The 14,798-nt window shown below is 41.9% G+C and overlaps 1 protein-coding gene across 4 annotated transcripts in view; it reads right to left on the bottom strand.

Annotated features, from left to right (window-relative positions):
- Nucleotides 1–258: 258 nt before the first annotated feature.
- Nucleotides 259–14,798, bottom strand: part of SASH1 (SAM and SH3 domain containing 1) — a 287,239-nt gene continuing 272,699 nt past the window's right edge. For all 4 annotated transcript variants that reach the window (XM_030928910.1, XM_030928912.1, XM_010375568.2 and 1 more), the window contains 4 exons: nt 11,657–11,770; nt 7,654–8,807; nt 6,114–6,245; nt 259–3,985 (listed from right to left, as the gene is read on the bottom strand). In XM_030928910.1, coding sequence (XP_030784770.1) covers nt 3,722–3,985; nt 6,114–6,245; nt 7,654–8,807; nt 11,657–11,770 — 1,664 coding nt within the window. In that variant the 3' untranslated portion in view covers nt 259–3,721. The remainder of the gene's footprint in view (nt 3,986–6,113; nt 6,246–7,653; nt 8,808–11,656; nt 11,771–14,798) is intronic.

Genomic DNA, 14,798 nt, shown 5'->3' with positions numbered 1-14,798 from the left:
TAGACTTAAGATGAATTCCAAAAAATATCTTGCTGGTCTAAGGTACTATCATTATATAACTTGATCATGCATATTTGAAAATAAAGCAATAAAGTGACAAAGAGAATCTGGGTGGATGTCAGAGGGTGAGTTCTGGTGATGGCAGAATTGTAGACAACTACAATTTTCCCAATATATTTCATCGTTTGACCACTTTATAAATTCCCTTTCATTTCTACTCCATTCAGCTTTAAAATACCCAAGAAACAACAAAAAAGGCATATTCAACTGAAGAAATTTATTTACTTTTTTTCTAGGTACATAGATGACATAATTATAGACAAGTTTTGATACATAGGAAAACCCTTCTGTCCACCTCTCTTTGTGCTAAATGAATCATCACAATAATTTTTACAATTTTTAAAACAATACACAGCTTTCTTGGGCTGAAGCAATTGCAAGAACATATTGGTACTGGTATATTACAGCTACTTACAATGTTTTTAAGAACAGCAATGGAGAAAAATAAGTTATTTAAATATTGATTTCATATACAGAAAGTGCAATGTTGTTAGTTGTTATATAACTTGCTCGACAGTTTCTTTTTTCTATCAATTTTAAATCAAGATAACTTGGACTCAGACTATTATATTTTTTTCTGAAAATAATACAGTACACACATGGCAGCAGTGACTTGGTGAGTTGACCTCTTTTGCTGCAGTTATGAAAGCAAACTTTACTATGTCAGGAACTGATTTCCAATAGATTAGTAATTTCCAATTTCACCCATACCTGGGGGTTCAGGACAGAGAAAAGGGCCTCTAACTAAGGCAAGGCCATGAAACAATATCTTAGTTATCTGGGTACGTAAATAGTACTAGTTGGAGCTGACTGCATTTCCTTCCAGACAGCTTTGAAGTGAAAATCATACACAATGTTATGTGTAGCTACCTGAGCTGAACTGCCTTTCCAGGTTTCTTTTGTGCTTTCCAAAGACAACAATTTTCACCATTACTCAAAATTCTGTACCAAATGCAACTGATTAAAACTGGATATTGCTGAAGCCTACCACCTGTTCACTAACGTCCACAGGCAGCCTCAATCCACCTCAGTCAAACGTCACACCCAAACATTCAGCTTTTCTCAGACCAAAGTAAATGTTTAAAGAAAAAAAAAAAGACCAAACGCTAAATATATTTTAAAAATATTTAAACAACACAATAAAGTAAAAACAACCTCAGACCCCTCAGACTAGACATTCCCACTGAAAATTCTTTGTGGTCCCTGAATTTGATTTTCTATGCAAAGGCATTGATTTCCAAAGCAGAGTGATAAAAATATGGTTTGGCATTCTCAAAAACTCCAGAAAGTTCCCTCTTCTGCTGTGACTTTCACTTAAATGAAAATCCTTCATTGAGAATGAATCAAAACTTGAAAATTCACATGAGATTTCTCCCTCTCCTTTGTTACCTCTTACACAACTTTTGTGTATTTTTTTGCTCAGCTTAAACAATGACAGGATCTGTCCAAATGTCAAGCCGAGGTATTTTGAGAGCAGGAAGAGAAGCCTGTCTACAGCACCCGCCTCCACCACAGCACGTGAAATGCATTGAACGCTTTAGCTATACGAGAACCCTGCAGCTTCTTACATTGCAAATAGGCTAGGCCACAACCCGAGAGGACAAACATGAGCTGTTTTTAAGAGTTCAATAGAAATTTGGCAGCTTTAGCTTTTTATTCTACATTTCCACAACTTCTTCACATGGCATCTTATAGAAGATGAAAACTATTAAAGAAACATGCATTCTTTTTAAAAAATGCATACTAATGCATGAAAAAAATACATCACCTGAGAATGTCTTTTCCCTCAGAAACATGGATGCAGACATAAGCAATATGCTAAAGATGGCTAATTTATGAAATCACTTCCCCTCCAACCCAAGGAAAATTATTTGTTTTAATAAGTAGATGAAATATTATAAAACTTTCAATCAAGGGCTTTGTGGTCAAGGTGTTTATATTATAAATGATTGCCCTTTATATTATAGATGATTGCATTTGATGCTTAAAATAGTGTTCATGATAAGAATGTAAAGGAAAATCATTTTGTAAGCAATGGAAACCTTAATAGTGTGTTAAAATTTACTGTTTGCTAGAAAACCAGACACTAGACTAAAAGAGGATAGAGGCCAGGCGTGGTGGCTCCCACCTGTAATCCCAGCACTTTGGGAGGCCGAGGGGAGTGGACCACCTGAAGTCAGGAGTTCAAGACCAGCCTGGCCAACACGGTGAAACCCCATATCTACTACTAATACAAAAATTAGCTGGGCATGGTAGTGGGTGCCTGTAATCCCAGCTATTTGGGAGGCTGAAGCAGGAGAATCACTTGAACCTGGGAGACTGAGGTTGCAGGGAGCCAAGATTGTGCCATTGCACTCCAGCCTGGGCAACAAGAGTGAAACTCCATCTCAAAAAAAAAAAAAAAAAAAAAAAAGAGGATAGAATGTGCTGAAATCAGTTGTAAAACAATTTAAAGTAGCAAACACTTAACACATGGCTAATGTGGTTTGTCTGGCTCCATACTGAACCTTTGTTTAAATTAAAAGAATTATCTAAATAAAAAAAGAAGGATAATAGTATTAGTTGTAATACTGAAAAGACTTTTAGAAAACATCTTATAAATGACTTCCCTTTTTAAGAACATCTTTCTGAAATATGCAGCCTCACAGTGACCTTTTGCAAAGATGATCCGTTAACTGAGGACTGAATTTTGGGATGGACATGGTCAGGATTCCAAGTCAATACTGCAGCACAACGACTCACACAGTAATGGTAACGATACTAAACTGGTTAAAACAAAAAGCAGTTACTATGAATAGAGACACACACACGCACACACACACGCACACACACGATATCTTTGTGAATTTCAGATAGTTTTGTACTAGATTTGTAGTTAGCTTAAAAACCAAAAACCAACATGAAGTGTGTGGCTGATGAATACCTCTACAAAATAAGCCATGTTAAAATGAGACCATTAGAAAAGCCTACTTTTGCTGAAAACATCCCAGAGAGGTTAGATGTCCGCTGAAGCTGAAGATGTGGAACTACTATGGTTACAGGGTTGTGGACACTAGTTAGATAACTGCTTAAAAGCTTATATTAAGGCAAATAAAAGCTGATTGCTAGAAAGCAATTATGAAAATGTCTCTTGTTTATCTAAAGAAGAACAGGACTTTTTTGTCCTGGTGCAGCCAGATGTTCTAACTTTTAAACAAATAAGCGTGGTCAGTAATGTACAATAACTCTCAAGTCTGTTCCTTTGGCCTAGCTAAGCCCTTCTGGCCCTCGGGCATCCTGCAAGATGACAGACAGAAGGGCAAGGGTGCTATCAGAAACGGAACAGGCTGCCCCCACTCCTCCCAGCCTCTACCAGCACACAGAGACAGACTGGAGACACAGCATTCGCAGCCAGTTGGCATCTTGATTCTTTTGTCTTCTGAAAATAAAAATAAGTGCTTGTCTTGTCTTTGGAGGTCAAAGAGAACCGCACTGATTTCCTTGAGGGGGCTTTTCTGGAGGAGAGGATCCTCAGTCCTGTGCCAAGGTTTCACGCTTGTGGCCACACGCCAGGCTTTTCTTCTGGATCTGGTCTGCACGTCCAGAGATGGAGGAATTGCATCAGCATCATATGCACAGTGAAAGGGTGGCTCTTGTCCAGAGAAGCCCATTCTGGGCCTGGCTACATGGCCTCGGGGCCTGGCGGCAGTTTGAAGAGTCTGGCTGCAGATAAGAGCTTTCTTATGTGTCTCTCCTCTGTGATGCCGGCCTCCTGAAGGCAAGTGTGGGACAGAGAAGGCACCTGGCTCAGTGTGCTGAAGCCCACGGTGGAGAGGGTGCTGGCATACATGGGCAGACCGATGGAAACGAGCCAATCTGACACAGACGAAATGCATCCAGGAGAGATGGGCTTTCGGCAGATTTCTGTGAGTCCACCACTTGGAATCTGGATAAATTAAGAAAGCAATATATGATAGAAACGCTTCATGTGTCATCGGAGGACTGCTTCATGTATGTCTAAAAGGAACAGCACTGAAATACTGCATTGCTAGACTATTATCAGAAAGCAACAATGCAGTGAGTGTCAGAGATCAAGACTAGCAGGAAAAATTCTTCTCTAAGATGAAACAAATCTTTAAGGAAGTGTTCCACAAGGTTCTCGAAGGTGTTTGGAATGAGATCAAATCCCATTTATGTCTCCAAGTCTCCAAACTGTAAGCATTTACATATTCTGCTATTTTGTTTCGCTGTGGATATGCTCTTGACAAGAGCCCTAAGGTAGTCTGAAGGGACAAATCTGGGGGATGGTGTGAAAAGTAGCACTCAATGGGTAGGGTTTTTATAAAGGAGACTTGCCACTGTAGTTTGAATCTATGTTAACCAGAAAATTACATATTTAGTCAATGTGGTTATAAAGAATTTAAAATACAATAATATCATGGGTTGGCTGGAACAGGGAAATGGATGTTTAACCTTGACTACTGGGTATATAAAGGGCCTACACCTTTCAGAAAGGTGATTTGCTAACAAGTGTGAAAATCTTTGGGATTTTATACAGTTTTGATGAAGCAAACCCTCTTCCAGGAATATATACTCAGAAATTAACCTTTAAAGTCTACAAAGGTTTATTAACAAGGATGTTCTTCATTACATTATTTAAAATAAAAGGTTGGAAAAATCTAAATGTTTTAACTATGAGACTCACTACTAGAGTACACTAGAATACTTTGAAATACAATAGCCATCCCCCCTTATCCACGGCTTTGCCTTCTACAGCCTGAAAATATTAAATGGGAAATTCCAGAAATAAACAATTCATAAGTCTTACATTGCATGTCATTCTGAGTAGTGTGAGGAAATCTCATACCATCCAGCTCTGTCCCATCTGACAATCATCCCTTTGTCTAGCAAATCCACACTGTCTACACTCTGGGCCCCGCAGTCACTTAGTAGCCCGTGGTCATCAGATCAACTGTCGCAGGACTGCAGCACTCACATTCAATCACTCTTATTTGGCCTTATGACGGCCCCAAAGTGCAAGAGTAACATGCTGGCCATTTGTGTGTGGCAAAGAGAAGTCATGTTCAAAGTGCTTCCTTTAAGTAAAAAGGTGAGAGTTCTTGACTTAATAAGAAAAGAAAAAAACATCGTGTGCTGAGGGTCCTAAGATCTATGGTGAAAACGAATCTTATATCCATGAAATTGTGAAGAAGGAAAAGGAAATTTGTGTATAATATATACAGGGTTTGGTACTTGGCAAGCTTTCAAGAGATCCACTTGGAGGTCTTGGACCATATCCCTCATGGATATGAGGAGACTACTGTACTGATAATATTAACTTTTTTTTTTTTAAGTAACAGAGAAACAGATTCATGATCTGATAATAGCAAACAATCAGGTTTCAATACTATACATTTACTATTATACATGTGCAGAGAAATGATTAGACAGAGTTTTAATGGACAAGTAAAAATTGTGTATATTTATGGTGTAAAACGTGGTGTTTTGATAATTGTGGAATGGCTAAATCAAGCTATTTAACATATGCATTACCTCACACACTATATTTTGTGGTGAGAACACTTAAAATCTGCTGTCCTAGCAATTTTCAAGTATACATTGTTATTAACTGTAGTCACCATGTCGAACAATAGATCTCTTAAAGTTATGCTTCTAACTGAAACTGTGTCATTCAGACGGATTTTATTTTATTTCTTAAGAGATGGGGTCTCACTATGTTGCCCAGGCTGGCATCAAAATTCTGGGCTCAAGCAATCCTCCTGCTTCTGCCTCCCGAGTAACTAGGATCACAGGTGTGCACCATCATGCCCAGCACTAGAGGGATCTTTAAAAAGTTTTTTACAGTGTTGGGATTACAGATAATTTTCATTTTTTTTTCTTTCTGAAAGTGTATTTTTAAATATTTCTAGGCTGACCATGTATTACTTTCTCCCCAGCTGTCTCCTTTCCATAGCTACGCAAGCCCTTGTCTACTTGGCAGTTGTTAGTATGCGCATTACTAAGCGTGATCACTAAATGTGCCTCAGGAAGCTGGAGAACCGTGGGCTGCTCACCGCCATGCGGTGCTGCTTCCGAAGCTGCTTCACCCGGATCTGGTCCATGTTGATGGCGACGTCCCTCTCAGGCTGATCCAAGTCCTCTGCGTATCTCTGCACCAGGGCTTCAGGAATCCCACAGCGGCCATGCTGCCAGGGAGAACAGGAATGTGGCATCAAGGGTATAAGGATTTTGTTTTTCTTTCCCTAAGATACACCACATATAACGTAGGGTCTCACTGTCGCTTAGACTGGAGCGCAATGGTGTGATCATGGCTCGCTGCAGTCTCAAACTCCTGGGCTCAAGCGGTCTTCTCGCCTTGACCTCCCAAAGTGTTGGGATTGCAGGCGTAAGCCACCGCGCCCAACCCAAAAGTTTTAATTTGAAATGAATATATTTTCTTTACTGGACAGGATAGATGCTTTAGAGAGAATACTTTTACATCTTTATCTTATAGTACTGATGAGCTCTAGGAAAGTGTTCTGAAGCAGTTAAGGCAGCACACAATTATTCTACACTTTTCAGGCCAATGCCTTCACCTCAATCGGATCATTTTGCAAAATATAATTCCTCTAATGTTATTGAAGAGTCTTCTAAACTGCAGGAGAGAAGGGCTAACTTCTACTTTACAGATATTCAACTGTTTGCGTTTCATCTGCTACAAGTTATAACACCAGCTTGCTAGGCCAGCATTTACTGTATGGTCACTCTCACTACTTTTTATTTAAAGACATTTACTCACGAAATATCAAGGAGGGTCAGGGAGGTGAACGAGGATCTTATTCTAAGGCATTCATTGTCATGAGAATTTCATAATAAAGGACTCTCAGGAATGCATCCTAATAGGACCTGTATTTCCAGGAGTAAAGTACAGCTGTGTCTCTTAGCATTGCTTTGTCCTTGGAGTCACTTGGTATTGGTAGATCTCATTTTTTTTTTTTTAATGAGAAATTATTTTTCATTATAGAGCTAAATGATTTTGGTACAATGAGGGATTTTATATTATCTTTTTCCCATTACCCATACAGATAACTATAATACAATTATCACATCTGAATAGGGTTCTATAATTTTCAAAGTATGTCCACATTTATTTGCTTCTAGTAATCCCTCTAAGAGGTCTTCATGCAGGTTATTTTTAACCTCGATTTACCTACAGAGAGATGAAATGAGAAGGTGTCAATATCTGAACACATGCATGTCAAGTACGGTGTGGACACGTGGATTCAGGTGTCTCCTGTCCACTAAACCATCCTTCTCGGAAGCCAGTCTGGGTCCTAGTGATTCTCCCTGCGAAGTAGAGCTGCCAGAAACTAAAAGGAAACAAGCAAGAGCGAAACAAAGAAGACTCCAGAGAGGCTGTATTTTCATTTAATCTGGAGCCTGCGCTCCCTGTTCTTCAGAAGCTGCTGGCTGTGGATCATTCATTCCACTCTCTCAGAGCGGCCCACGCTACTGGGCTGGCTACCGGGCTGGCTTCAGATGTGGGTTCATCTCACCTGGCTGCCTGACTTCTACAAAGGCCTGTGAATGTGGTGGGCCCAGGACCTTTGATACCTTATCAGAATACGGCTCCTCCGTGAGATCGATGCCTTCGGCATGCAGCTTGTTTTCGGTAAGCATTTCCAGATCCACTCCCCGGGCACAAGAGACCTTCCTGGTCAAAGCTGGGCCCAGCTTCACACCGTGCTCCTGGAGGCTTGTGTTCTCGGGGAGCTCTGAGAGCCAGGGGGGCGGCCTTGTGCTTGGTGGGCTGCCAGGCGCCTGCCCTGAGAGAGGCCTCGGAGCCAGTGCTGGGGGACAGTCGCTAGGGCTGGTGGGGCTGGTGGGGCTGCCCCTTTTCACTGGCAGGCAAGGTGCATCGGGACTGGGGAGGGTCCCACCGGGGCCCATGGGAACAGGGTGGAGTCCATTAGCAAGGCGTTCTCTGCTCTTTTTGGCAGGAACAGGTGGAGGCTGTGATGGAATTTTGGGTTGCGTTCTTGCCTCAGGGACCCTCTGCTCAGCATCTACCCCTTCTTTGGTGCCCAGGGGATGGTGTGTTCCTTCAAACTCGTGTCCTATTCTGTGGCCCTCCAGAGGTGTCCTTGCTAAACTGTGTTTAGCTCCAGGAGGCTGAGCATCATAGTTTCTGGGCAAACACTGAGGGGGTGACAGGCTGCGACCAGAGGCTGCGATTGAGCCCTCCAGTTTCTTAGTTGTCAATTTCTGAGGTTCAGAAAATCTCTTGCTTTGGGTCAGTAGCAACGCATTGTCGATGGCAGAGTCTCGCTCCGGGGGCTGGGCCTTCGTGGAAGAGGCAGTCATCTTCTGTGGCACTTTGGGTACAATCTGAGGGGGCGGTTCTGTCACCTCAGTAGGCACATCTTGCTCAGCACCAGGCTCTGCTTGAAGGTCATCCAGGGAATGGGATCGAGGCCAAGTGTCCACAGTCTGGGGGCCCTCGAGGGTCTCACAGCTCCGGCAGATGGCAACTGGGAGGCTTCTTCGGTTTTTATTCAAACCAGTCACACCAGGTGGGTCACAGCTCTTGGATGTGTCTGGGGCGAGGCCACCACCCAGCCTGCCCTCCTCCTGTCCCTGCTTCCGTGCATCTCCTGATTTCGTTAAAGGCAATGTTGGGTAATTGCCCAACTGGTTTCTGCTAAAAGACTTCAAGTTGGGCTCAGCAGACGACTTGGCAGATAGGAGGCTAGCTTTCCGAGTCTTGCCTGGGAGACAAGGGAATATTTTACAATCACATTTTAAAAGCAAATCAATCAAACAGATGCATAAAGGTGTGCTAATGTAATTGAAATCTCCAACTCCCACATCCTATTGTTCAATTACACTAAAGACATAAAATCACCATTTATGACATTGGGTGATAGAGGGTTATTATTGTTCCATTTTTATTTTTAGAAAGAATTCTTAGTCTTATTAAAGAAATCAGGAAGACTGAAATTAATTGGGTTACATGGGAAAGAAATATGCTGTGTCAAGCAGTAAAATAACTCTTGGTTTAAGTCTGTGCCCAGCTGCAATTGATGTGGAAAGAGGGTGATCATCATACCGCATGTTGATGGCATTTGTTGGGTGAGCACAATTTCTGAAGGTCATGATGGAAAAGGAGAGCTGGACTGAATTTCAGAATAGGTTCTAGAAATGGTATCCCCTACAGAGTGATCAGTGAATGCTCAAATCCCACCTTCCTTGAAGCCCCTCCTTCTAATAAATGTATCCTAGAAACAATCAACCAACCTGGGCACAGACAGGTAAACTCATGTGAGTACTTTGCCAAAGAAAATCTACAAAATACTGATAAAGGTTTAGGTCCCAGCAAAGCAACAGTCCTGGTTACAACGGTCAGACTGATAACTGAACTATCAACCAGACATAATCTACTTATCTGATGACTGGTAATTGATATTAAACTTCTGCTGTTGGATAAGCTTTGCCAATTCATGGGCCACGCAACATGCTGAATGCTTTGTTCTCATCAGTACTTACACGCATGTGCGTGCGCGTGCACACACACACACACACACAGATTAACTGTCCCTTGTTATGTTTTTGGTTAATAACATGTTTGTTGTGTGCTTTGACCCTGTCCACCTGTATGTTCCACAACGATAAACACCAAAATGCTACGCATCTGTAGGATATTATTGTTTTTACATAAAGATCATCAGCCTAGTGCTACTACTGAAGATAATGACCATGGTCCTACTTTTCATTATTAGAAATATCATCACAGATAAATGAAGAAACACCTCTTCAGAAAAAAAAAAATCGCATCAAATTTTAAAAGTAGGTTGAAATAGAAAATTATTAGAACTTCTTTAGCATAACTTTTAGGAATATGACTTTCTTTTCCCTTAACTCCCAATATAAAACTATACATGTAAGTTCCATCTTTGCATTCTGCATTATATTAGAAAGATCTCTGAATTTACTTTATGTTCAAAGTATGGTTTGCTAGCAATCTAGTTCTTCAGCAAGTACACATGAATTCATTTGGGCGTGAAAAATTCTGCCAGTCTGTGAGATCCTTACCAATCACCAACAGCTGGGGGAATTAATTTCCTGGAAAGTTTTGGATATGAAAAGGTTATTAAGAGAAATAAAAATTCTTCAGAACCTACATGAGCTACACAAGGATTCTGACATTTACGGAAACTGAGGATGTACTGGGATACTAGGTGGGTTTTGCATCCTGTCTTGATATATTCAGGCTACCTGAATATTATATATAGCTTGGGGAGAACTGCTATCTTCCCAAGTTGATAGAATAGCAGGACGTCATGGTTGAATAGCAGGGCGTCATGGCTCAAATTCTGAGGTCCCCAAGATGCTTCTTAGAATTGGAATTAGAGTGAGGCAAACAAGGTGCCTGGAGGACAAACTCTAAGGAGGTGACTGCCCAGAGCCACATGAGTGCAGGGCTGATACCCGAGAGTGAGCACGCTTAGGGTTTGCATCCTAGACACCCACTTTCCTTTCCTTAGCCCTAGTTCTGGTGCCCACAATGGCTCTCAAACTATTTTTTCCCATGATTCCCGGTAAGAAATACATTTTACATTCAACATGTAGTACACAGAGACACACATGCATGCACACAACCGCAAACACACACACAGACATAACTGAAACAAGGATTACAAGTGACAGTGCTAACAATACTAACCTTTATCTTAGAGGATGCTCTCTGATATTTTGTATTCGATTTTGTCTTACAAAACTGCTGTCCATGACCCACTAAATTGCTTTCACTACCCACTAATAAAGTACAGCCTGGAGTTTTAAAAAGTTTGCTTTAGGAGGTGCTCAGCAAACTTCTTAACACATGGGCTACTAGATAGGATTCCAATGGCTGCTAAAAACTATCAAACCTGGGCATTTTTTGTGACGGCCTTCAAGAGTTTGACAGAGATCTAGGTGACTGTGGCAGCGTGAGCTCTTACCGTTGTTTCTCATCTTGCTACAATGAGAATTCTGGGGTCACAACAGGAAACCACAGAGCCATCCACAGTAACGTTTAGCCCACCTGACCCCATACCACTTAAGACTCCTCTTCTGTTTGAGACAAGTACGTTTTCTGAAACTTCATACTGACTACTTCCTGACTGGCTGTACAGAGAGGCCACAAACAAGACATGTGGCCATCCAATCCTTCTCTCCTGCAGTAACTGCCTTGACACTCAGGCCGTGCAGCCGACGCATTTAAGACACTGCTGCTGGTGTAACCCTGATGGATGGTCTACCTGGTAAATTGTTTTCCTCATGGACCTAATAGCTCCCAACACTCAAATGTTGGTGTTTATTGCATAAAGAAAAGGGCATAAGAGACACACAATTTAGGTTTTACGGCTGCAGGTATTTTACACGGAATTTATTAACCTCACCCAGCAGCCAGGAGAACAGATAGGGAGGCTAACTTGGACTAGAATGGTATAGAGGTCAGAAAGGAAAAGATGATTGCTGAGTGCATGATAGGAATAGAATCGTCCTTTTGCAGAAAACTGTGCTTTGAAATCAGTAATTGTCAAAGCAGGTTCCCAGCGACTCATGCTGACACTACCGTTTTCCAGGTTCTCACTGCTTTCGTAGCATCCTGAGTCTCGGGGTGAGCATCCACTCAGGCCCTGGCTGTCAACAAGCAGCTTTTCCTGGGATCCTGACTGGTCGCTGTTACCTAGAGGAGAGAACACGGCACGAAATCAACAAGGGGAGTGAAAAGCAGAGATTTCAGAGTCAACAGATCTGGACTTTATCCTCAGTTACTGCCCTGAGCTTTTGGAAGAGAACAATTTATCTTAAAATAGATGAGATCAAAATGAACTACTGTCATCACAACTTTTCTTCCAATAAAGTAGTCATCGCACAAAGATAAGTTTGGAGAGAGCACACAGTTGGAATATGTTGACACCTTTTAAGTTATGCAAACAGAAGCTCTTAAGTTATGCAAACTCCAGCCTTGGGGCTATGAGGAAAGGAGAAAGGCAGAGTGTTGTTTCGGCAGTGGGGCTCCCAGTCCCTTCTGAGTGATGGCACCATCGAGGAGAAGCAAAGAGAGAATAAACGCCCCATGCACACGGTGAGATTGGGTCATACGTTTTTTGGAGATCCATAAAACTTGTGCTGGAAGATAGTTGTGTTGCCAACTTTCCAAATTTGGGAGTTAATATTAAAGCGTCAAATGAAATAAATTTTATTAGCATTTAGGAGCATTCTTAGCCCTCAGGGACATGTGCTGAGGGCTCTTCTATTAGCTCAGCAGGAGTAAGGCTGGCAAGAGGAGGCACAAACCCCAAAACTGAGGAGAGGCCAGTGGCAAATCTCCTTTTATTTTTGTTGTTTGGGATAAGTTAGTGGTTGCTCTTCTTTTCTGCTTCTCCCTTTGTCTTGTGCCAGCACACTTCTGTCTCCTGCATATAAGTAAAAGCCGGGGAAAGCTTAGGAAACCCTCCAACTTGGAGGCTGAGTAACAGATACATGGTTGCTGGTATAGATAAATGGATGACCGAAAGCTGAACGTCCTCATTCCGAGTGGATAAAGAAAATGCAGTACCTCTATATACACCATGGAATACTACTTGGCCATGAAGAGGAATGAAATAATGTCCTTGCAGCAATTTGGATGGACCTGGAGGCCATTATTCTAAGTGAAGTAACATAGGAGTAGAAAGCCAAAATCCACATGGTCTCACTTGTAAGTAGGAGCTAAGCTATAAGCACACAAAGGCATACAAAGCCATACAATGGACTTTAGAGAGTCAGAAGGGGAACGGTGGGGGGAGTCTAGGGATAAAAAAAACTATATATTAGGTACAATGTATACTACTCAGGTGATGGGTGCAGTAAAATCTCAGAATTCACCACTATATAATTCATCCATGTAACCCAAAACCACTTATACCCCCAAAGCTATTGAAATAAATAAAAATAATAATAAAATAAAGAGAAAAAAAAAGGAAGACCTCATTCTGAGGAAGGCTTTTAAAGAGAAGCATCACTATTTGTCAATTGTGCCTCAACAAAGCTGGAGGAGGGGAAAAAATCAGGAGCAGCATCAGACACTTCTGTTGAGTGAATCTGCCCCCCAAGGAAATCACGTGGAAAGCCGTGAGGGTCTTCAACAACCCAGAAGTATCAGCCGGCATGTTGTAGAAAAGGCACGTGGAGCCTTACACGGGACACTGAGGTTACACGCAGATCATCTTTGCATTATTATGCAAAGTGCTTGGTCACATAAAACAGAAAGCAAGAAAACATTTTCTACATAAAATAGCTAGTTGCAGTGATGAATCGCTTTATTTTCCTTTCTTTTCATACCCCACCAGCTCCCCCACTCCAACCACATACACAAAGAAAAAAAGAAATCAATAAACCAGAAATGTGATGCCTTTTCTCAGGTCATCAAAATAAAAATGTGGGGAGGCGGAAGGCTCTGGCAGCTCTCCAGCTGTCCGTTCACCACTTCCTGCTTGCATTTCTCACAGGGAAAGCATTTTACAGCCCCAACTGCAGCAGAGATCCTGGCAGCGTAAGTCCCTCAATTAGAATCCCAAATGAAGAGTGCTACTTTTAAAATGACTAATGAAAAATTAACTAATTAGAAGCACAAGAGCAAATACTGTCCCCCCGACCACCTAAAAGTGGAACATTCTAGAGCAGTGTCCTCACTGTGTGGAAGAGCCTGTGGCTTTGCAGTGGCCTTTGTTCTAGCGTAGCATGTTATTTAGAAAAATGATGCTTATAAAATGAGGGCTTTGCGCTATCCATTACAACCCAGGGAGAGGAGTCAGTGTACTCTGTCTCTGGTGACACGGTTCAGTGCACCACAGTGGCCAAAACAGACTCCAGAGTGCTGGCCGGTGGGAGTAACACAGAAGACCTGCTCCTGCTGCAGCATGGAAATATGTGCTGTGCCTGCATATTTGGGGACCCCAGCCTCACCAGACACAGCAGGATACCTGAAATTATTTTGGAGAGGGAGGGGATCCATTCTGTCACCTGAAAACCACAGTTCTATTTATAGACCCATGAGGCATAAGGAAGGGGGCTAGAATCACTGTCTATTAGGGAGAAGACAAAAAGAGGTGAGGTGCCTCTCCTCTGTAGTGCAGAATCAGGACCATGACCTTTTCCCACACTTGTTAGCATTGGTGCCTAGGTACAAAAGATAAGAAAGAAGACGAGCTAGAACCCTGAAAATTCTCATAGTCAAATCACAGCAAAGTGCTAGGTTGTGAGGCTGAAACCCCATCTGAGCATGACCTGAACTTCAACCTGAAGGGGCTCTGCTTGGGCTAAGCTCTCTCTGCCTCCAGCCTCACCAACCCCCACTCCCCCCGCCCACACAGGGAGAGAATATGCTAAGACACCTATGAATATTCCAACATCAAAAGGTAGTGGTACCCAAGGGCACATACCATTGCCTGGGGAGCAGTTGCTTTGGGAAAGAAGAGAAGGGAATGGGAGTCTCTGAAAGCAGGACTTTAGATGGGCTTACGCCATATTTCTTAAAATGTAAGAAATGAAGAAAATATGGCAAAACATTAACTTCAGCATGTACATGTGTATGTTTGTTTTCTTTTTGCCTGTACTTTTCTGCATGTTTGAAATAATTCCTAAATTAGAATTCTTATACAAGTTATTATTTATACTTAGAAATGGCTAAGACAGTAAACTTTAGATTATAATGTACTTTACCACAAGTA

Source organism: Rhinopithecus roxellana, chromosome 4 (assembly GCF_007565055.1).
Source record: "Rhinopithecus roxellana isolate Shanxi Qingling chromosome 4, ASM756505v1, whole genome shotgun sequence".
Taxonomy (NCBI): Eukaryota; Metazoa; Chordata; class Mammalia; order Primates; family Cercopithecidae; genus Rhinopithecus; species Rhinopithecus roxellana.
The sequence above is the reverse complement of the archived record's forward strand: the minus strand, read 5'-3'. Positions and strand labels throughout refer to the sequence as shown.